This window comes from Patella vulgata, chromosome 2 (assembly GCF_932274485.2).
Source record: "Patella vulgata chromosome 2, xgPatVulg1.2, whole genome shotgun sequence".
In the NCBI taxonomy this organism is placed as follows: Eukaryota; Metazoa; Mollusca; class Gastropoda; family Patellidae; genus Patella; species Patella vulgata.
The window spans coordinates 59,306,239-59,329,582 of NC_065880.2; the positions used below are offsets into that span (position 1 = coordinate 59,306,239).

Sequence of the window (23,344 nt, forward strand, 5' to 3'; positions counted from 1 at the left end):
TCTGAAACAATTACAAAGTTCCACAGTCGTGAAAAAGTATACGTAAAACCAAGTGAACAAAAAAATTGTAAAACAAATTACTTAGCTGGTAGAACAGTCGTAATAAAAGACCAAAAATCACAGTATTGAAATTCCGCAATAAAATTTTTCTGGATTACTTTCAGACCACACTAAGCACCACTTGACTCTACGACTGCGTTTGCTGGAATGTTGGAAGCACGATTAAAAAGGCGGGAAATCCTAGCTGGCTCATTTGCATAATATAATCAAGCAGTAAATAAAGGGGAATAATCTGATTGGATAAAAAACACAAATTACATTATTTACAATAATGCTTATATCTGAGCGGTAACGGAATTACGAATATTAGAATACCATCATTTCTATTGTTCTTATAACAAAATTACAAATTATTTAGAGGATAAAGTTAAAAGCAACACTTTATTTAATAATTATAAAACATTAGACCCATTTATGCTAACTCTTTTCAGTAAAACAAACTACAAAGCATTTTTCTGAACACAAAATGCAAAAAGTGACTAACAACTGTACCAAATTTAAAGTTATCCTGGTGGTTACACATTTCTAAGCAAGGTGTGGTTTCAATGTGTATTACATTGATATATCATATTAATATCTTTATTCATATCAAGTTTGCATGTTTGCAACAGTGTTGCAACATTGCTGAGACTCAAGTTCATTCATGCTGTCAGAATCTGACAGTACCTGACCTTCTCTAATTTTTCTGGAAACACTGAAATCTTATTAAAATAATTAAATCTATTTAGTTTATTGGTTTTGAAAATTATTTGTGTTAACAAATTGATTAAACTGACACAGTAGTACCATTTTCATGCTTTAATAACTGGTCCAAGGTAACGGAATTACATTTAGGGCTATTTAGCTATGAAAAACAGCTTAATGATTGATACTTTTTGCTTTTTGTTGTCAAATCTGTAAAAATAGTTAAATATCAAAAGGCAATTTTTATAAAATATAAACATATTGTCCACTGGCTCTAACATATGATTTTGAAGCTCTATAAGTAACCTCGTCAAGTCGGACTGTGTCACTCAAATTGTCTGATCTAAATACCGTTTTAAGAAAAAGTGAGTAATTATAAAAATGTACAATAATCAATCAACTAAATTGAATTGATTTTTTGATGTTACCAGTATGTCATAATCTTTTATTATAAACTAAACCGTTATTTGTATCAAGTTAATTATTGGATTTACAATTATGTGTATCTTACGGCCATACTTTTAGATTTACTGAATTCATACCAAAATATAATTATAACCATTGTTGAAATATTCTCAAAATTGGTTAATTATATAAAATTTTCTTTTTGAAATATTTTATTTTGATAAACCTTTGTTATAACACTTTTATTTAGAAACGTAATTCCGTTACCATGACATGTAATTCCGTTACCACAGAAAATAATCACTTGTCACAAAATTATCGGACAGGTTTCAAAATGGATGAGCTGAAATATTCCACAGAACATTACTTTATATCCTATTTTTAAGAAATGTAGATCTGTCTGTATAAATCACAGTTTCTTAAATAACCACAACCATCTAAATGAGGGGTTTTTGACTTGTAATTCCGTTACCATGAGGTTCACCTACACAGACACTTTATACGTTCATGCAGCAAGTCAGTGGTTATTTTTTTAGAGAAAATATGCCTGTTAGCTTTCACCCTAGTACAGATTTTACAACAAAGTAGCCAAGGGTAAAAATCTGTTAGTTGTTTTACAGTACCAAATAGTTCTAAATGTAATTCCGTTACCGTGGAATTGCCCTGTAGCTTAAGTGCACTGTTCAAACACGTCTACAATTATAGTAAAAGTTGTAGTAAAATGGCTTCCAACGATAAAAGGACGAGTACAATATGGAAATATTTCGATCTAACTCTAAGCGACTGCAAGGCCGTTACAAAATGCTCTTTATGTCAAGCAACCTTAAATTATTATGGGAACACATTGAACATGAGAAACTATATTAAACATTTACACAAATCAGTAAGTTTGAACGAACAATCGACATCGTCCTTGGCGGGCTCGTCGTCGACATCGACACAGTCGTGCATTACAAATTTCACAAGACAAAAACTTTTGCCTGTAAAAACAGACATAACTAGAACTGCAAAGCAGTAATGACGGGTTTCACCGGTGCCACGTTACCCTTGAACTTATGTCACTCTCGGTGCCACGTTATCCTTAAACATATGTCACTTCTGGTATAAATGAAACCGTTTAACAGATTTCCACAAATAGATGCAGAATCAACCAAATCTAGCAATATCAAGTGCATCTATACATTTGTTACCACGTGTTACATATGTCAAAAAAGTGATCCTGATAAAAATTTGTTACTAACTTACCGATAAGTTAGCTAACTTTCTAATGGGAAATTAAAATGGGAAAAAAATCTGTAAAAGTCATCCCGACAAAATTGGTTATTTCTCGACAAGGGAAGATGCTAGAAGCCATTTTTATACGCCCACTTTTTCATGTGGACCCTATAGAGGTCATAATTTTTATCTGATTTAAAAAAAACGTATTATTATATCACCGTTAACCCCTAAGGACGGCTGAGTTCGAATTTCGTGAAAATCGGCCGAAAACTGACAGACAAAATGGCCGTCGTTCGTTCTCAAATAGCGTAAAAATATGGTATATCAAGGTTGTTGAATCTTGTGAATGCTCTAATGACAATAGTTATTATCCGATCTGTTTGAAATTGATATGCATCATTTAAATTAGTGAAACAAAGAAGCCTATTGAATTTCAGCAATTTCCGTTAATTACGCCATGAGTTATGGCCCTTGTTTTACTTTGTTGTACCTTGTGAATGTACCTTGTGAACGACAAAAGTTATTATCCGATCTGTATGAAATTTATAAACATCATTTAAATTAGTAAAACAAAGAAGCCTATTGAATTTCAGCAATTTCCGTTAATTACATCTAGAGTTATGGCCCTTGTTTCACTTTGTTGAATCTTGTGAACGCTCTAATGACAACAGTTATCATCCGATCTGTTTCTAATTGATATCTGGCATTTAAATTAGTGCAACGAAGAAGCCTATCGAATTTCAGCAATTTCCGTTAATTACACTGTGAGTTATGGCCTATGTTTCACTTTGTTGTACCTTGTGAATGCTCTAATGACAAAAGTTATTATCCGATCTGTATGAAATTTATATGTATTATTTAAATTAGTAAAAGGAACAAGCCTATTGAGTTCCAGCAAATTTCTGTTAATTACATCTAGAGTTATGGCCCTTGTTTAAAGGAACTAAATCGCTAATATTTGGGACCTAGAAATTGACACAAGTGGGTCGCAACTCATATAATACCGTAATATGAATGTATATAAACTGATTTACATTCAATCGTTTCCGTTTTTACTCTTAATTTCAAATCAGTTATGTTCCATGAAATAAGCCAGCAGTCTCAATCGAGTGCAAATTCTTAGCGTCTGGTTATTCCAGTCTACATAAGCCGTTTGGTTTGGTGCAATATGTCTAGCCTCGTTCCTCTAGTCTCTTGCTAGAACTGGGGCTGAAACGCATTATGGTACACAATTCATGTACCAATGGTAAAATATTTATTTTGTCTTATAAATATTGGATATCAGAAGCCCACCCTTTTCCGGTAAGATTACAGCATCAATGTTGTTTTAAATTGACAAATAATTTGTGTTTTAAATGTTGAAGATTTTGGATGATATTGAGTTAAAGACTTAGCTCCTTTAACTTTGTTGAATCTTGAGAAAGCTGAACAACAAAAGTTATCACCTAATCTGTATGAAATTCATATGCATCATTTGAATTAGTAACATGAAGAAGCCTATTGAATGTCAGCAATTTCCGTCAATTACTTTTAGAGTTATAGCTCTTGTTTTACTTTGTTGAACCTTTTGAATGACAAAAGTTATCATCCGATATGTATGAAATTTATATGCATTATTTGAATTAGTAAAACGAAAAAGCCTGTTGAATTTCAACAATTTCTGTAGATTACTTCCAGAGTTACGGCCTTTGTTTTAGTTTTTAAAACCTTGTGAACCCTCAAATGACGAAAATTATAATGTCATCTGTATGATATTGTCTATTAAATTCCCCTAATGACCTACAAAAGAATAATTATGTGACAACCCTTGTCGACTGCTCGGACGATTTAGCTGCTGTGGGCGTATGTTTTGTTGCCTGGCAACCTATCTTTTCGTAAAGTCTGGACGATACCCGGTCCCTAGTGTGAGTTGGTTGTCAGTATTGGCTAATTTGCCCCCAAAAATGTATGTATTCAGATTATGAAATGTCAGTAATAAATTAAATATCAACAAAGTAATGTTATAACTTATAATCTATACGGTTAACAATACATTACTTTACTAGATCTAAGATATTATAATTAATGTATGTGTGATAATTATACTTTTATTTTTGTAGAAATTAATTAAAGACAGTAAATCTGTGGATGAAATATGGCTATGTGCTGCTATAGAGATCCAGAGAAGATGGAGGGGTTATAGGGGAAGGTGTGTTTCTTTTTACATTTTCTACAATGAAATCATGCTAAAAATATTATCTAAATGGATGAAGCTGTCTGTATTGTTAGTAAAAGTCTGGAAATGATTTTGGATTATGCATCACCATTGTAAATCTAGTTTGAGAAACATGCTCTAATCCTACATTTCTGACTGTACATCGGATCAGATCATAACATGATTACTCGGAAAATTCTCCCCAAAATAGAATTCAATAGAATGGAAATGGGTCATTCCATGTCAAGTGGACCAAATTTCGGAAAGTTGGGAACATGACCCCTTCCAAAAAATTATAAAAAATATAGTATATGGACTTAAACATACATTATGCAAGAGCTAAATCTGTCTATTGCAGGTCTTTCTTTAGGCCTGAAATGTTATCTAAATTATTAATTAGACATGAATTAACCTATCCAGACCATAATCAACTCTATATGGCATCGCTAGCCTGCGATCTTTAGTGGATTGTGAGCCGTTTACTGCATAACTCTCCTTCACAATTTAACAATTAAATGGATAATCGATACTATGCTGTTTATCGTACTGACTTTAGTAATGATGATCGAGGCTAGGCGGAAATTTCATTCGCTTAGTTTTTGGTTCATAGTGGATCAATTTGAATGAAATTTTCAGCAAATTGCCTATACATTATCTAGTTTTGATACGCCCACATTTTCATGTGGACGTATATTGTCGTCCGTCCACAATTTGTTTGTGGACTATTTACAGGTGACAATTGTTGTCCGATTTTGACGAAACTTGAAATATAGGTTTATCCCCAAAAGATCTCGGCAGCTTTCAATATTGGCATGTATCGGATCGAAACTTCATGGAATGTGGCCCCTGTTTATACGAAAAATCACGTTTTTAGCTTGTGGACACTCTTATCACATTTTGACGAAACTTGAAATATAGGTTTATCTCCAAAACATCTCGGTTGCTTTCGATATTGGCATGTATCGGATTGTAACTTCATGGATTATGGCCCCTGATTTTAAGAAAAATCAAGTTTTTAGCTTGTGGACCCTAAAGAGGTTATAATTTTTATACGCCCACATTTTCATGTGGACGTATATTGTCGTCGCCCCTGTCGGTCCGTTCACAATTGTTTGTGAACAGTATACAGGTCACAATTTTTATCCGATTTCAACGAAACTTGAAATATAGGTTTATCCAGGGGGAAATTGTAAAAAAAAAATGCAAACAGCAACTGGGGGGTGGGGTGGGTCTGTCAGCCGAAAAAGGTGCATGAAAAAGTGCATTTCCGGGTAAGAAAATTGGGTGGTCTGAGTTCTGCAAGAAAATAAGCATTTCCGGGTAAGAAAATTGGGTGGTCTAACAGAGTTCTGCAAGAAAAAAAGCATTTCCGGGTAAGAAAATTGGGTGGTCTAACAGAGTTCTGCAAGAAAAAAAGCATTTCCGGGTAAGAAAATTGGGTGGTCTAACAGAGTTCTGAAAGAAAATTAGGAGGTATAATGGGTCCCTGCAAGAAAATTGCATGAAACGGGATACGAAGTGTTTCAGTTCATATCAATAACAACTCCATCAAAATAGAATCGTATTTCCGTTTTTACCGTGGTGTGTCGAATTAGTGGTCAAATCCAATCGAAGATAAATTCAATTTTAAAATGCTTGATGAGTCTTGGGTCGCTGGTAAATAAATTATGAAAGAAAATGCTATTCGAATATTTCAAATAAAATATTTTTAACGTCTGAAGATTTTTAAAAAGATTAGTAAATTAGCCTTAGTGTGGCCTTTTTGACCGGTAGTGCCAGTCGTGAATGAATTAGTTACGGCCTGTTACCCGAGACTACACAGGGATAACTCTTGGCAACAACCGGCGACAATGATGGCTACACTTTCGAAGTTTTGATAACTTTAACATGGGTGAGTTTTTAGCCTTTATTATTTTATTTGCAGACTGTCAACACAATTTTATTGCTAGTTCTTGTTCAGAGAAGAGCAGTTCTTGCATACACCCCTCAGAATACCCTATAAAACTATGTGATGCCTAGGATTCAAGTGGTTGCGATGTGTCACGGTCCATGTATATCGTTCTGACGTGTTGTCAATCATTGTCATTGTCAATTTTTGCATAATTTCCCGTTATCCTAGGCCCAAATCAGCTGCTATTTCACCTCCCCTAGTGACTATATTTTCAAACAATTTCTTGAGACTAATGATTCATTATCAGGCGGATCATGTTATTCAGAATTTGGGCAAACTTTGATTTAAATTGTCCACTTTAAAGTAAACACTGCAGAGACTCCCAGAGTGCAAAAAAACAAAACAAAATTGTCCACACTGCTTAGTTACGAATAATTTATGATGCCTGTTTATGACTGATTTTCTTCTGTTTTATATATTTCAGAGATGTGTTTGGATGAAGTTTGAAAATAGTGTGAGGGTCATTTGAGCAAAATTTCTTGAAGATATTTGTCAATAAAGATTTGGGTTGAGGAAGATGGCTGAGCACAAAATGAAAAAAAAGTACACTGTAATATTTATATACGCAGTTATTCGCTTTGCTAAAACAGAGGGGAGTTATATATTGTCCAATCGACAGTGTCTAATCCACCAACCAAAACGCAAGATTCACAAGCATGTTACAATGCTGTGTCGATACTGGTTTTTTCCCTGTCTCGGAAGTGGTGTTTGGTAACTATGTTTTTAGGACAATTGTGATACTTAAGTGAATGGTGAACTTTGTGTCGTAAGGTGAAGACTGTGATTAACTTTATAGTGAACTTTAATTTCGTGAAAACCCATGCTTTCTAACATGGCGGATCTCCATAGACATCGTGAACCGTGAACTCTGTGAACCATGAACTCTGTGAACCATGAACTCTGTGAACTGTGAATTCCGTGACTCGTGAACTCTAATTATTGAATTAGAACTGTCAACAAAGAAAGCTGTCAACTTGTTTATGTTTGTACTGTAACTCCTATTTCTTGTATATGTTTATTTACATAAATATTCATTAATATTTCAAAGCCTTATCATTTCATTCAAGTGTTATCCGGTGATTTGATCGACTGTTGTCCTGTCAATTTGGTTTGCCAGCCCATTCCAAATAAACACGTCGTGTGGAGAGGGTTAACATCTTTTTTACCTACAACACCGCAGCATGCCGAGATTAGATTTGGGTAATCTTTTACTTCTTCACACTCTGGTCAAAATTGGTCAACCTGTGATCAGTAGATTTGAGTGGATATGGGAAAGCACAATAAATGAATAGGTACAAGCCTAAGTTCATATATTTTAGCCTGTCTCTGCATATGGGCATTCTTAGACTATCGTTGCTAATAATTCAGACTCAGAATTTTGTAGAACATCAACTCAATACAAATACTGTATTTATAACATATCGTCTTGTCATTTGTTCTATTACTCAGCCTTTAGTAGTTAGGTATTGCACATACTTTTGGGTGGTCTAAAATGAGATATTTCAAGAAACACATTTTCTTGCACAAGATTTTAGGGTGGTCTAATAAGCAACTGTGAGGAACACATTTTCTTGCGCATGATTTTTGGGTGGTCAATTAAGCAACTGTGCAGAACACATTTTATTGCGCAAGATTTTAGGGTGGTCTTTCTTAAAAATGATGGTGCATTTTTTTTTACGCAAGATTTTAATGGGTGGGTGGTCTACCCAGGTCCAGTGCATATTTTTCGACTTGACGTATGATGTTTTTTTTACTACTGCCCCCCCGGGTTTATCACCCTAAGATCTCGGTTCCTTTCGATATTGGCATGTATCGGACTGTAACTTCATGGATTATGGCCCCTGATTGTACGAAAAATCACGTTTTTATACGCCCACATTTTCATGTGGACGTATATTGTCGTCGACCCTGTCCGTCCGTCCACAATTGTTTGTGAACAGTCTACAGGTCACAATTTTTATCCGATTTCAATGAAACTTGAAATATAGGTTAATCACCCTAAGATCTCGGTTCCTTTCGATATTGGCATCTATCGGACCGTAACTTCATGGATTATGGCCCCTGATTGTACGAAAAATCACGTTTTTGGCTTGTGAACACTGTAGAGGTCACAATTTTGATCCGATTTTGTTGAAACTTGAAATGTAAGTTTATAACCCAAAGATCTCGGTTCCTTTCGATATTCGCGCATATCGGATCGTAACTTCCTGAATTATGGCCCCTGATTGTACGTAAAAATGTGTTTTTTGGCTTGTGGACCCTATAGAGGTCATAATTTTTATCAGATTTAAAAAAACGTATTATTATACCACCGTTAAACCCTAAGGATGGTTAAGTTCGAATTTCGTGAAAATCGGCCCAAAACTGACAGACAAAATGACCGCCGTACGTTCTCAAATAGCGTAAAAATATGATATATCAAGGTTGTGGACCCTATAGAGGTCACAATTTTTATCCGATTTTGTTGAAACTTGAAATGTAAGTTTATAACACAAAGATCTTGATTCCTTTTGATATTCGCAATTATCGGACCGTAACTTCATGAATTATGGCCCCTGAGTGTATGCAAAAACGCATTTTTTGGCTTGTGGACCCTATAGAGGTCATAATTTTTATCTGATTTAAAAAACCGTGTTAATATATCACCGTTACACCCTAAGGGTGACTGAGTTTGAATTTCGTGAAAATCGGCCCAAAATTGACATACAAAATGGACGCCGTTCGTTCTCAAATAGCGTAAAAATATGGTATATCAAGGTTGTGGACCCTATAGAGGTCACAATTTTTATCCGATTTTGTTGAAACTTGAAATGTAAGTTTATAACACAAAGATCTTGGTTCCTTTCGATATTCGCGCATATCGGACCGTAACTTCATGAATTATGGTCCCTGATTGTATGCAAAAACGCGTTTTTTGGCTTGTGGACCCTATATAAGTCATAATTTTTATCTGATTTAAAAAAACCGTGTTAATATATCAACGTTACACCATAAGGACAGCTGACTTTGAATTTCTTTAAAATAGGCCCAAAACTGACAGGCAAAATGGCGGCTGTTCGTTCTCAAATAGCGTAAAAATATGGTATATCAAGGTTGTGGACCCTATAGAGGTCACAATTTTTATCTGATTTTGTTGAAACTTGAAATGTAAGTTTATTACCCAAAGATCTCAGTTCCTTTCGATATTTGCGCATATCGGACAGTAACTTCCTGAATTATGGCCCCTGATTGTACGAAAATCCACGTTTTTAGCTTGTGGACCCTATAGAAGTCATAATTTTTATCCGATTTAAAAAAACATTCTATTATATCACCGTTACACCCTAAGGATGACTGAGTTTCCTTTCGTGAAAATAGCCCAAAATTGACAGACATAATGGCCGTCGTTCGTTCCCAAATAGCGTAAGAATATGGTATATCAAGGTTGTGGACCCTATAGGGGTCACAATTTTTATCCGATTTTGTTGAAACTTGAAATGTAAGTTTATAACCCAAACATCTCGATTCCTTTCGATATTTGCGCATATCGGACCGTAACTTCCTGAATTATGGCACCTGATTGTACGAAAAATCGCGTTTTTAGCTTCTGGACCCTATAGAGGTCATAATTTTTATCCGATTTAAAAAAACGTATTATTATATCACCGTTACACCCTAAGGCTGACTGACTTTGAATTTCATGAAAATCGGCCCAAAATTGACAGACAAAATGGCCGCCGTTCATTCTCAAATAGCGTAAAAATATGATATATCAAGGTAATGGACCTTATAGAGGTAATAATTTTTATCCGATTTAAAAAACCGTATTATTATATTACCGTTCCACCCTAAGGACAGTTGAGTTTGAATTTTGTGAAAATCGCCCCAAAATTGACAGACAAAATGGCCGCCGTTCGTTCTCAAATAGCGTAAAAGTATGGTATATCAAAGTTGTGAACCCTATAGAGGTCACAATTTTTATCCGTTTTTGTTGAAACTTGAAATGTAAGTTTATAACACAAAGATCTCGGTTCCTTTCGTTATTTGCGCATATATAGAATTGTAATTTCCTGAATTATGGCCCTTGATTGTAGGAAAAATGACTTTCTTTTTAGCTTGTTCTCTATCCATCTCTCAAAAATGTGGGCGTATCCTGCCAGTCAGCACTTTATCTAATCTTGTCTAATACCCATTTAAATTGAAACACCCATCACTAGGGATTTGGTATCGTTTAGAACGGGGTTTTTAGCGCTGGAAAGTATGCGGGGGGGGTTTACTTTCAAAACATCGTTCGATAATTGATAAAAATCGTTTAAGAATTACATAAATCGTTTAGTTAGTACTATCGCTTAGTTTAATGCTAACGGGTTTAGTTTCTCCGAGAGGCGTTTAGAAATGGATGATCCGTTGACTTATGTACGGCCTTTACTTATTAGACGACCCGTATAGTTTCCCGTGATACGTTGAGAAATCCAAACACGGTTTACTTATCTACGGGCTTTACTTATTAGACGAGTCGTTTACTTTTTTGAGATACGTTGAGAAATCAACACAGGGCTACTTTTTCTATGGCGTTGAACTATTAGATAAACCTTTTAATTTCCCGCGAGCCGTTTAGCCGATCGGTTCATTTTGATTACGATTATTTACATATGAAGTACGAATAAACAAAGGGAATATAAAAAATTCACTCATAGATGATCGCCTTACCGTGGTCGTAGTATTATTTATTATCCATTATCCTATGAAATTAGTATTCCACCATTGACAAATACATCCAAAATCGGTAAATCACGTCCCAGTTAACTATTCAATTGGAAATCGGTAAATCACATGCCATTATCCTATGAAATTAGCATTCCACCCTTGACAAATACATCCAAAATCGGTAAATCACGTCCCAGGTAAGTATAGAATTGGAAATCGGTAAATCATATGCCAGGTAATATATCTTTTTTAAACCACAAATGAATTAACGTAGGCTTCCATCTGTACACATGTTAGGAAGTCAACCCTCACAATGGGAGCACGATAATCTCGCGAGACTCTCAAACTCTATAGACAAGCTGTCGCCTATTTTCAGACAGGGTTATGATTGGCTTCAAGCAGGAAATAGGCTTCAATGATGTTACGTAATCACTTGATTGGGGGTAATAAAATGTTATACATGAATCAAATGATATTGCATTTACACTGTCCTAATATATATGGTATTATAAATAATGTGTGTTGGGGAGGTCAGAACGAGGATCGGGCACCGGTGTTATATTTTGGTACTGATTCAAAATCCACCGAAAAAGAAAGGGTTTATAAATAAAACAGAACATAAATTTAGCTATGATCATTTAATAGCAAAAAACAATTGCATGTATTTATATGTATGTACACTAAATAATAAAACCAATCACAAATACTAAAACACACAACACTGGAAAACAATCACTGATTTATAAATAAAGATATAGAAGCATGCACAAAAGGAAATCAAAATTGGAAAACAATCAACCGATTTATATATAAAACAGAACAAACAAATATTTAGCGATGATAATTTAATAACAAAAATTAAATTGTATGTATTGATAATGTAAATGAACCATTTAAATATTTCTATTTTATCTCATATTTATTTATGGAACTGTTCAAAAACTCATATTTAAAACTAACATCACCCATTCTTGTTATTATGACCATAAAAAGAAATCATTTGCCAAAATTCTCTGAATTACTTAGGGTTTCATAAATGTATGTACGTCTGTACGTCATATAATGGGTTAGCAATTTGCACTTGTACGTCCGTTACCAGAAAATATGTACGTTCGTTACCACAATAATTTCTAATTTAATGGGTTACAAGAATCCAAATATGAGAAGTGATTATGCAGTACACATGTAGTATTAGTGGCCTTTCTTTTACAACTTTATAAATTCCACAAGACAATTCAGGGAGCTTTGAAACTATGTTCATGCAGGCAAATCATGTGTTCATTTCTGTACGTCCGTTTCCTATACTTTGAGGAGCCAATTATAATTTTCCAGTGTTCATGAACAAATAAAATCATATGCCAATTGATATCATGTCTTTAATGCTATATAAATGATATATGGTTAGATAATATAGGAATTAATTAAAATATGGCGAGTTCAAAATGTACGTCTCATTTTGAATATTGTTTTGGCTTTTGAAATCTTGCGTGTGTTTGTGTGTGAAATAGCGTTTAAAATATTTAACGCCCGCTTCCACCCAAGTGTTACCGCACACAATTACATATTATACATACAGCTGAAATATTTACTAAGTGATTTGCGAAAAAGTGTACAGATTAGTGAAACAAGATTTTTTATATGTACACATATATATAAGAAATCTTGTTGAAACGTTACATTTAGTTGTTTTGGTCAACCAAATATCTGACGATATCAACTTTTTCGCAAGAGCGTCAATTTTTCAACTTTTTTTCGGGTTTTGAATACTTCCGGTATCGAGATCATGGTCATTGTCGGGATAGTTTTTAACAACCGGTTTGTACACTTGAATGATAGCAGGGCTTTATAATGATGATATATTACATTATCAGATCAGATGAAATATATAATATTTGAAAATATTGAAGTTTGTAAAGATTAATATGAAATAATTAATGGTCAGCCCCAAATGTGGTCAGCAGCCACAAGATGTCTCCGTCTCTGGCATAAGGTATTGATCTGGATAAGGAAGACAAATCTATGTAATTGTTCATAATGTAGTTACTTTTTTCCACAAAAAAATATTTTTTTCACATCTCTTTACTACCCCCTTCCACGCTACCTCTCCGATGATCACAGTTTGTGATTGAGTGGCGAATAAGCGCACAACTTGTCCACAAAACAAACACCCCTTTTCTTTCGTATTTACCATGGATGGAGCTTTGGCCGTAAAGGCCCCACGGTAGGTGACGTTTGTCTTGTCCCTGGTCGTGTGTATCATTTTATATTCATGCATATCTTCCTCGGGTGTTATTTGTCGAAGTTTTTCTAGAATTTCTTTTTGTATGGGTTTACCGCATTTATTACCACTCTCATTTTCCTTTACCGCTCCAATCCCACAACAGGCCATAATGGATGTCAACCACTGGTACTAGAATTTAAAAAAAGACAGTAAATTTGTAGGCTACTGTAATTGGAATAATAGATAACTAGCAATTTGTCTCTTACGGGATCAACGGGAAACCGAAAACCGGTCGAATGTTTATTTTCATAATGGTGACATTTAAATAATAAATTTCTTACCTCAATGATATGTATGGCAGATTTTTCCGGCAGTCTTCTATTCCTAATGGCTTCCACCAGAGTCTGGTTGTACCTCTCAAAGTCAAACATCCAGAAGCTTTTAACATTACCAAACCGCTGAATGTAGTACGGCAAATGGTGAGCGATATGGAAGTTGATGGTCTAAAAAAGTAAAAAAGATAATTCAATGTTATATAATCGACCAGGTGTCTGTGCATTTAATAAATCCCCTAATAATCGTTGGAAATAGTTTACATAGTACTTCTACATCCCGGTAATAGATCGGAGTGAAATGACAGTTAAAAACAACGTACCTGAATGGACATTGGGAAGTCCCGCTCGACTTTTGCTAGAGCAACGTGCCAGTTATTTTGTAGCTCTCCTGCTATTTCTGGTCTATTGAACAGCAGACTGAGGTTATAACATAGGCAGCTCAATGTCTCCTGTTGTCTGCTGTTCAATAACCCACGAATGCAATAACTCAAAACGCCAGTAGTCATAACCTGTATAAATAAAATAATAGAATGCTTTAACTCCAATACATTTAACCAATGTCCGAAATGAAGTGAATTAAAATGGGATTTTACGTCGTAGTTTTGCACCGACTGGGATAATGGAAGACGGAATCAATGTCCATAAAATCGTGTTGAATAAAACATAATCCACGCTAATATTTCTTACAAGTATTCCCTAAAGAAAATTATGCCTACCTGCATCCAAGTATGACTCTTTCTTTTTCCCTCAATCTTGGTAAACATAGATTTTTGAAAGTCCCCAAAACCGTCGGGGGAAAAACTATTTGGTTTAACCTGCTGTCAGCTTGCGATTTTTCGGATTGTGTAAGGACAAAGTCGTGGATACGGGAGCTGTAAAAAAAACTTAATTTATAAACCAATAGGACATTCTCAGTAGATATCCGTGTGATACTTTTGATACAGTTGATTGTTTTTTTGAATTTTTTTTTTTAAAAAAGACTTGTGTGAGGTTCTCTGTTGTGTTAATGTATGCCAAGCCAACATCTCGTAAATACACTAATTATAGTTAGTGTAACAGTTACTTATTATATACAATATATGCTTACCTGCTATCATCAGACAATCTTCTTCTCTTAGCCTGTAATACAATTATAATTCACAATGTTTTAAAAATTTTGGGTTGACTACAGGGCGCAAGTAGGTTAGAGTGGTGGATTACAGTTCCACATTTCAAATCATTTGTTTATTAATATTATCTTTTGATTGATCACACGGAGTATACATAATGAATGTGGACCAGCGTGGTACATTAAATTTCTTTAATTCATACTTTTTTTATATATCATTACAATGATGCCTTTAATTTTAGGTCAATCACGTATAGGATATTAACTTACTGTGGTTTGTTCAAATCTCCCAATTTCACTCTCTGCCGCCAAAACCTTCGCGTTAACGTCTTGGCCATTTATTAGTTTCATCATAGTTGAGGCAATTCCCTGTGAGGAAATAAGAATGTGACATGGAGGTGAATGTGATTTAACGTCCACTCAACACTACAGTGTAATATGGAATATTTTAAAAACAATTTAAAAAAAAAGATACATTATGTAAGATTAGCTAAAGAGATGGCAGTTCTCACTATAAAAGTTAAAAACTAGATAATGTAAATGTAATTTGCTGAAAAATTGATCCACCCTGAACAGAGATTTCAGCGATTGAAGGCCTCGATCATCATTACTAAAGTTGGTACAATAAAAAACAAAATCTTGATTATCATGAAATGGAGCAGCAAATAGGATCCTAATCTAGTAAATATCGCAGGCTAGCGATGCCATCGAGAGTTGGTTATGGTCTGCTGGATAAGTTAATGAATGTCTAATTAATAATTTAGATAATATTTCAGGCCTAAGAAAAACCTGCAATAGGCCGATTTGGCTCTTGCAAAATGCATGTTTAAGAAACACGTACTCACCTTTAGCATATGCATAGGCTCGACTGGCAAGCAGTCGACATTTATGTCTAGCTTTAGTTTCTGCCATGGTGATCCGGTTGCCCTCCCTGTCGCCCGGGCTAAACTTTTAATACTTGTACCAAGTCTGAAAATAAGAAGTATGTAAAGAAACAGGTTTCTATACTCTAAGCAATGCTATGATCATAACACGGGCACATTGTTGTAATGATGCCAAAAAAATAGATAATTGAACCATTTTGTGCATAATACATAATACAAGATAGTGTAACAATAAAGTTTACCTTGCATGAGGATGATTGTTATTTTCTGTTGTCAGGTCTTCAAGTACTCTTGAAATTTGGTTTTCTCGGTTCATATCGCGGGGCCGTGGTGGTGGTCTGGTTTCTGTGCAATTACTTGGGAAACACGTTTCGACTCTCATTGGATCGTCCATATCCAGGAAACGTCTGCTGTCGCAGTAAATTGTTTTTCCTAACACTGACGAGTAACAACCTGGAATATATTTATATATGGTCAACGACATTAAATCAGATTAGGACACGTCATAAACACATGTATAATATTAAATCCATGTCTTTCTATTCATCGAGGAAATACAATATACTTAAAATGACATACGTAAAATCACAATAACATCAAATTGCTATCACGTTATTAGGTTCTCGGATGTCTAGACTACATCTTTTAAATATTACATACCTTCCGTATTACACCGCGGACATGCCATTATAGCGTTCTGTTGCATATGCCCCAACTCCTTTGCGGCACCAGGTATGTCCAGAATAAACATGCCTAGAAAAGTAAAACATGTTTTAAATATGTATTGACAAGCACAGTTCAACCGCGTCATAAAACAGGAAATATTTACTTGATTTGAATACATTTTGTGATGAAGGATTTAATGTCAATCTGGACAATCGAGACTGTTTTTTATCGTACCGACTTTAGTAATGATGACCGAGACTAGTCTTTAATTTCCAAAGGTAATATCTCGGTTCAGAGTGGAGTAATTTTACTGAAATTTTTAGCATATTCTATTTCCGTTATCTATTTTTTAAAATTACTACTACAGAGCGAACTGTCAACTCTTTATCCAATCTCCCATAATGCCCCTTTAAATAATTCATTAATGGCCAAGGACTTACCAATTCGTGCGTTTAAGGTGAACGATTCTTTTCGATAGGCATCAAATGCTACGACACCCCTTTTCAATTCCATAAATTCTTCTACCATTATAGCTGTTATGAATTTCATATCAATATTCATCTTGGGACCTAAATAGGGTACAATAAAAGTCCAGGTGAAAGCACTAAAAGAATCATAATCTCACAGTAGTCGGATACGTACTATACATTATATTACATCACGTTTGTCATCTAAGTCTAATTAAACATCCATCATTAATTGGCATTAAGTAAAATAACAATTATATTTTGTGATGTCAATATAAATTAATCAGTTACCTGGGATAAGACCGAGCAGCAATTTTGGGATCTTCTTGGCGACTGGCAGGGGTAAATTTAATACATCGCATGTCTGAGCCCAGATGCTGTAGCTGCCTTTCTTCATTATATGGTGGTAGGGGTTGAAGCCATCACTGCAGTATGAAAGAACTAATTCTCTGGGGTTGTCGCTACCTTCCTGCCACAACACTATCATGGATTGGTCTTGTTGAAGTGGTCTGTAAAGCGCGAGCTATAGTTGGAATATCAAAAAGTTGTTTCAATCTGGGGATTATGGGTAAATGGAGATATTTTGGAGCTGGTTCTTCACTTTCTTTACCATTAATTTCTGCGTTGCAAATAGAACACCGGGATGGTGGGATTTCATTCACAATGTTGTGGTGATTATTCTTACAAAATATATATGTTGTGTGTCGTACTGTCAGATCTTTGACACTTCTCTTAACCTGAAAATTATTGGCAACAAATACTCAGTAACCGTGTATGAAATATTAAAGAAGCATTTTTCAAGATCTAAATCTGCCTATTACAAGTCTTTCTCTAGGTTTTGTATATATAAAACGTATCCTTAATCAAGAACGGTCAACTCTAAATAATACATAATGTTATCTAATTATTACATAATGTTATCTAATTATTACATAATGTTATCTAATTATTACGTAATGTTATCTAATTATTACACATTTTTACCTAAATATTACATAATAAACAAAAATAGAGTTCATAAACCTAAATTATAGCCGTTAAGACAATTATCATCTCATATAAATCATACCCTATTAGATACATACCTATGACCGTAACGCTGGTATTATCGTGCAGACGTTTCTTACGCGGATCAGTTGCATCCATCATAAATTTTCCAATCGGTGTTCTCTGAAAATAAATATATTATATGTATCAATATATCCGCAAAGCTCATGTTGATTTCTTGTCCCATTTACATACTTATAGATTACTGTCGTTAACAAGAATTGACTAAACGTCATTTCTCGTAATATTTTCGGCCCTGCGACCTTTCGGACAAAACAAACACTAAATGGGAGACGAAAAAAAACGACACTGTATTAGTGGGATGAAACGACGAATATACATTTGGGATGAAACAGCCCGGGGTGAAACCTGCTCCGGAAAATTTACTTCCCGAGAGAAGTATGACAATTCGTTAATAACCAATGTTTGGAGTTTTTTTTTTTCAAATTAATTTATACGTAAATCATTAAATGGTTATAAAATGATACCTGACCAAAAGTTGCTACATGAACAGCGATGTTTTTCGTGATAGAAATATTAAAATTAAAAAGACTGATTAAGCTAACGTTCACATGCATGTATAATTGTGTTCCGTATAAGAATCCACTTAGAATACCAATATGCGATAAATCAATGGAACCTGTACATTGCATGCTTTCTGGTAACGTTGAGTTATTAGAAGCGCCAGTTAGTCTACGAACTGAACACAACCCGTCTCGGAAAAAATAGCTACGTCACGTGCATATTTATTCTTTGATCTATTGTAATCACGGGACAATTCTGTGACCCAACTGCGAGAACCTAATTACATTACAAGTTGAAAGTTCTCCAAGATAATTTGAAGCTAAAATCCATTTATTTGCCGAAAAAAGGTTAAAAAGTTGGGAGTATATTCTGAGCTGATGTCACTAGTACTTGAACGACAAACCATGTCATTATCGACTACGGAATCTTGGAATAAAACTGAGCAACTTACCATAGGAAAGTCTTCTTCTTTGTTCAAATAATTTGTTGCTACATATTTTTCTTGCCATTCCTTATAAATTCCATTGTCTTGTCTAATATGCATATCTATTGTTCTACGGATTAAATTCTTTCTGCCACCACAGTTCTCACACCAACATTGAATCTTACCAGACATAACTATACTGCATAAAACACCTTTATCAATGATAAATCGAAACTACTGAGCGAAACGCTTATTGACCATAGAACCTAAATACTTATAAGGGAGCAGACCAACAACAAAATTTTATAACATATCGGTAAAATTGAATGGTTTCAGAGCCAAGCCATGCTAAGCCAGGGTTATTTTAGTAATCAAAATAAATGCAACTTTTATGTTGTGAAAGTCGTCTTTTAACTACGATTATCATATTAGTCACTAATCTCCTCTTAATCTATATTCTCATACACATTAATTAAGGGCCCGTGTATACACGGTATTTTGAGCTATTCACCTTTTGTTCAGCCGATTGATATTTGGAATATAGGGTGGAGTCATAAATGTCCGTTATTACAGTATAGATTAATTATTTGATTGGTCGAATGCTATTGTTTTATTAATGCCCTCCTGTGGTCACCTGTCTGGGTGCCATATGAAACCATGTTTTTGAATATACATGTTCGTTATTACGATATGGATTAATTCTTTGATCGGTCGAATGCTATTGTTTTATTAATTCCCACCCCTGGTCACCTGTCTGGATGTCATACAAAATCATGCCTTTGAATGTACAGTTGAGTCATAAATGTCCCTTTTTATTAACATTAATTATTTGATTGGTCGAATACTATTGTTTTATTAATTCACACCTGTAGTTACCTGTCTAGGGTCCATCCGCTCATGCCTGTATAAAACAAGTGTTAAATATATATAAATCACTTCTAATCTGTGGTTAGTTAAAGACGTAATATTTTGCTTATCGTTGTGAACTTTGAACCTGGAGTATCTTCTATAATATCGAAATGGATCAACAGACCGGTACCAGTGGATGTACACCACCAAACCAAATAACACCTAATGTAAGACATCCGTTTTTTTCCCCAAATCTTTTACTTATAATTGACTGATTAGGTTATATTATATACCACACAGTGTAATTACAAATGAAGGGATGGGTCATTTGAGTTACTGATACAACCTCCGTAATAAATACGGATGAGATGCATTTTAGTGAAGTTTAGCTTTATTTATGGGTGAAAATTATTGACTAATTTACCAAATTTCAAACCCCCTTTTTATTTCATTATTTATTTCAATTTTTTGACTGAGAATTGATACTGGGATGGTGTGATATCGTGGACTTATATTTTTTTGTTTCATTTGATATAGATGTCATGGCCGTGGTTTTCTGTGCCGCAGCTGACCCCGATGTCACAACCTAATATACCCGAGTCTACTGTTCCCGTACAACAACCAAGCGTACCCGAGTCCACCGTGCCCGTGTTTACCCCACAACCAACCAGACCGGAAACATCAACCCAAGATTTTACTAGGTATCCTGTTGAAGACCTGATGGCTAATGGAAGACAAAATACGCGAACAGAGTCCCAGAAAGTCGCAAAAAATTATTTTAATGTGAGTAAAAGCTACAGGCTACCTGTTCATGCAAGGTCAAAGGGTGGGGTGGGTCCCCCAATTACATAATCTATGTAAAAATATTGAAATACGATACATACATCGATAAATTTTGGTCGTATCGATATATTTTATTTTTACTATTCCACTTTTGGCTAGACTGCCAATTACTATAATCTATGTAAAAATATTGAAATACGATACATACATCGATACATTTTGGTCGTATCGATATATTTTATTTTTACTATTCCACTTTTGGCTAGATTGGCATAAAATTATGGCTTTGCACTAAACAGTAAGTAGTGTATTAGTATTAGTAGTGTCCAAGGCCAAAGATATATTATGTTTTTATTGTCTATTTTTGACTAACGAGAGCGGTCAGCTCTTTATCTAATCCTAGCCAATGCCCAATATTTTACGATTTTCAGGCTACTGTTCGGGAAGCAGTTGATAATATCGCCTTAAATGCATAACGGACACACAAACCTATAGAAAGGTTGAGGAAATGGTAAGTCAGTTTCTTTTCGTATCAAACGGGATGGGGGGGGGGGCTGGTCCTGAAAATTCGCTCTGTAATAATAACTGAAATGATTTTTCTCGGCAAACAGCGGACGCGTACCAGCAGCCTACAGACTAGAAAGTCACCGTCTTATTCCGTGAACAAAACATCAACTAATACTTTCATATTCTTTCAGATTTTGAAGTACAACCCAAGTTTAAATGAAAAGGAAAACAACACTGCTGAACTGAAAATGATTAGGAAAACTGTTGGCGCGAGATTGAGATACCGTAGATTCACTGTCCGGTAAGAACGATTGATATACTTTGGAGGTGTGTGTGTGTGTGGGGGGGGGGCACTTTAATGGTGTATTTTCTTTTTGTATATCCCGTATCTAGACATTTTATTAAATATTCCCGTATATCTACTAAGCATTTTTTTTTTACTACGTCAACGAAATATTTTCTGTTTTTATATCCCGAATATCTAGGTCAACATTTCCTATTATTATATCCTATAGTCTACTGCAATGAATTATTGTCTTTTTAAAACGTTTTTAAAGGAAACATAATGGGCTGCTGGATGAGAAGGTCCAAGAAGAGGAAGAAGAAGCTACCGTGGAGGAGACAGTCCTAGAAGGGTAATGTGACTAATCAAAAATAGATACAAAATAATATTGCAGCTACAATATTGTTGTATTGTTATTCACGCCTTTGTGGTCGGGTGGGACACGTTTCCTCTGTAGGCGTCTTACCCGAGGTCCTGTCTATAGGTTGGCCTGTCGAGAAAGAACCCTTGATAGTTTGAATTCGAAATGAGAGTAGGTCGTAGCACTGCTGTCAGGACAGCATCGCTTCATTAGGTTGGTTAAATCTTATTTCATACATTCCAGAAGCCGTCGCCACCGATCATGTGACACGAAAGGGCTCATTTAAATCTTATAGTACCCCCACTTAAAAAGCTTTGAATTAGGAAAGTAAATTCTTATTAACCTAACTTTAATTCGCAGGACCACAGTAAGAATGATATTTAATGGAAAAGCAGTAGTGACGGGAAATGTTCAAGTGGGAAGCAGAACAACAATTAATGGTTAGTACAGATATGTGAAAGAGAATTGATGCATCAGGGTGTCTGTTTCTACACATGCGTTTGCACACTGTTCTAATAATCTCATTAGTGTCTTCAGTCGTAAAAATTTTATAGAATTATAGATTATAAACGTGCAATATATTTATACGTGTGGTTTATACAAAAAAAAAATTAAAAAATAACCGACCAAAATCCAATAATTCAAATGGTCTCTTTGATTAAAAATTTGCTTATTTGTAGATAAAGAACACTTTGTGCTTCTTGTTGGAAGAAAACATCCCAAGTCCATTGTAAATAGACAGACGATCACAGAGGCAATGAAATCACTGAGATGGGAAGAAGTAGGGGTATGTATTACTTACATGAGGCAAGGCTGATATATATATATATATATATGTGATACTCCACATAGAGCAAGATAAAAATCTAATATGTAATATCCAATGTTTCAGTCGGGAAGTTCGGTACACTGGCCCATAGAAGATCTTGCGACAAGGACCGCAAAGAGGTTTCAACCAAGACCCAGTAACACGTTAAGACCTTCATATCAGTTTTGTATATTCTAACCTCTTTTTCCCCCATGTCAGTATTGCGGCGTCTGGCATTGAACAATTCCTCCGGGTGGGACGAAAATTCGAGATAGTGTTAGTATTATATTAGCTATGTGTTAGTAGTATGTAACTTCCCGTATCGCATGACCGCCTTCATTAGCTCGACTGGTGTAGAAAAGTGGACGGCAAAATCCTATTTTCATTTCAGTTTGTCAATTTAATTTAACGTGCATTTTAGAGCATATTTAACAGTTAGCGACGATTGTGGGTCGATACACCAATGAAGCGTTACGACAGGTGTGTAATTAAATATCTGTCCATTTAGGTAGCAGCAAATGCATTATTTTTACACGTTGTTTATGAAAGATCTCTGACACAAATTCTGTCGACTTAATCAAGCGAATATATTATGTCATGTATGCAGACTTTAGATTTATTAACTTTTTTCTCCAGAAAAACACTGTAGATGTACTAGACATTGATGGCCTGGGGGATGTTGAAAATGAAGGAATAGAGGCGCTAGCCAGCGAACTTGGGGACATAGAAAAACTGCCAGAGGAAATGGTGAGCATCATTTTAATAATTTATTATAAACATACATGTTACAAATGTTGTTGACGGTGTATATGGGTTTAACGTCCCACATTTCAGCACCTACGGGGTTAATAAAAAACTTACTATAAAAAAAACAATGT

The 23,344-nt window shown here is 34.9% G+C and overlaps 1 protein-coding gene across 10 annotated transcripts in view; it reads left to right on the forward strand.

The window, feature by feature from the left end:
* LOC126811172 (uncharacterized) overlaps positions 1–23,344 on the forward strand; it is a 213,723-nt gene that overhangs the window by 56,115 nt on the left and 134,264 nt on the right. For all 10 annotated transcript variants that reach the window (XR_008786066.1, XM_050536712.2, XM_050536711.2 and 7 more), the window contains one exon: positions 4,467–4,555. Coding sequence is in view for 9 of the 10 variants with exons in the window: in XM_050536712.2 (XP_050392669.1) it covers positions 4,467–4,555 (89 nt within the window). In the remaining variant the exon portion in view is untranslated. The remainder of the gene's footprint in view (positions 1–4,466; positions 4,556–23,344) is intronic.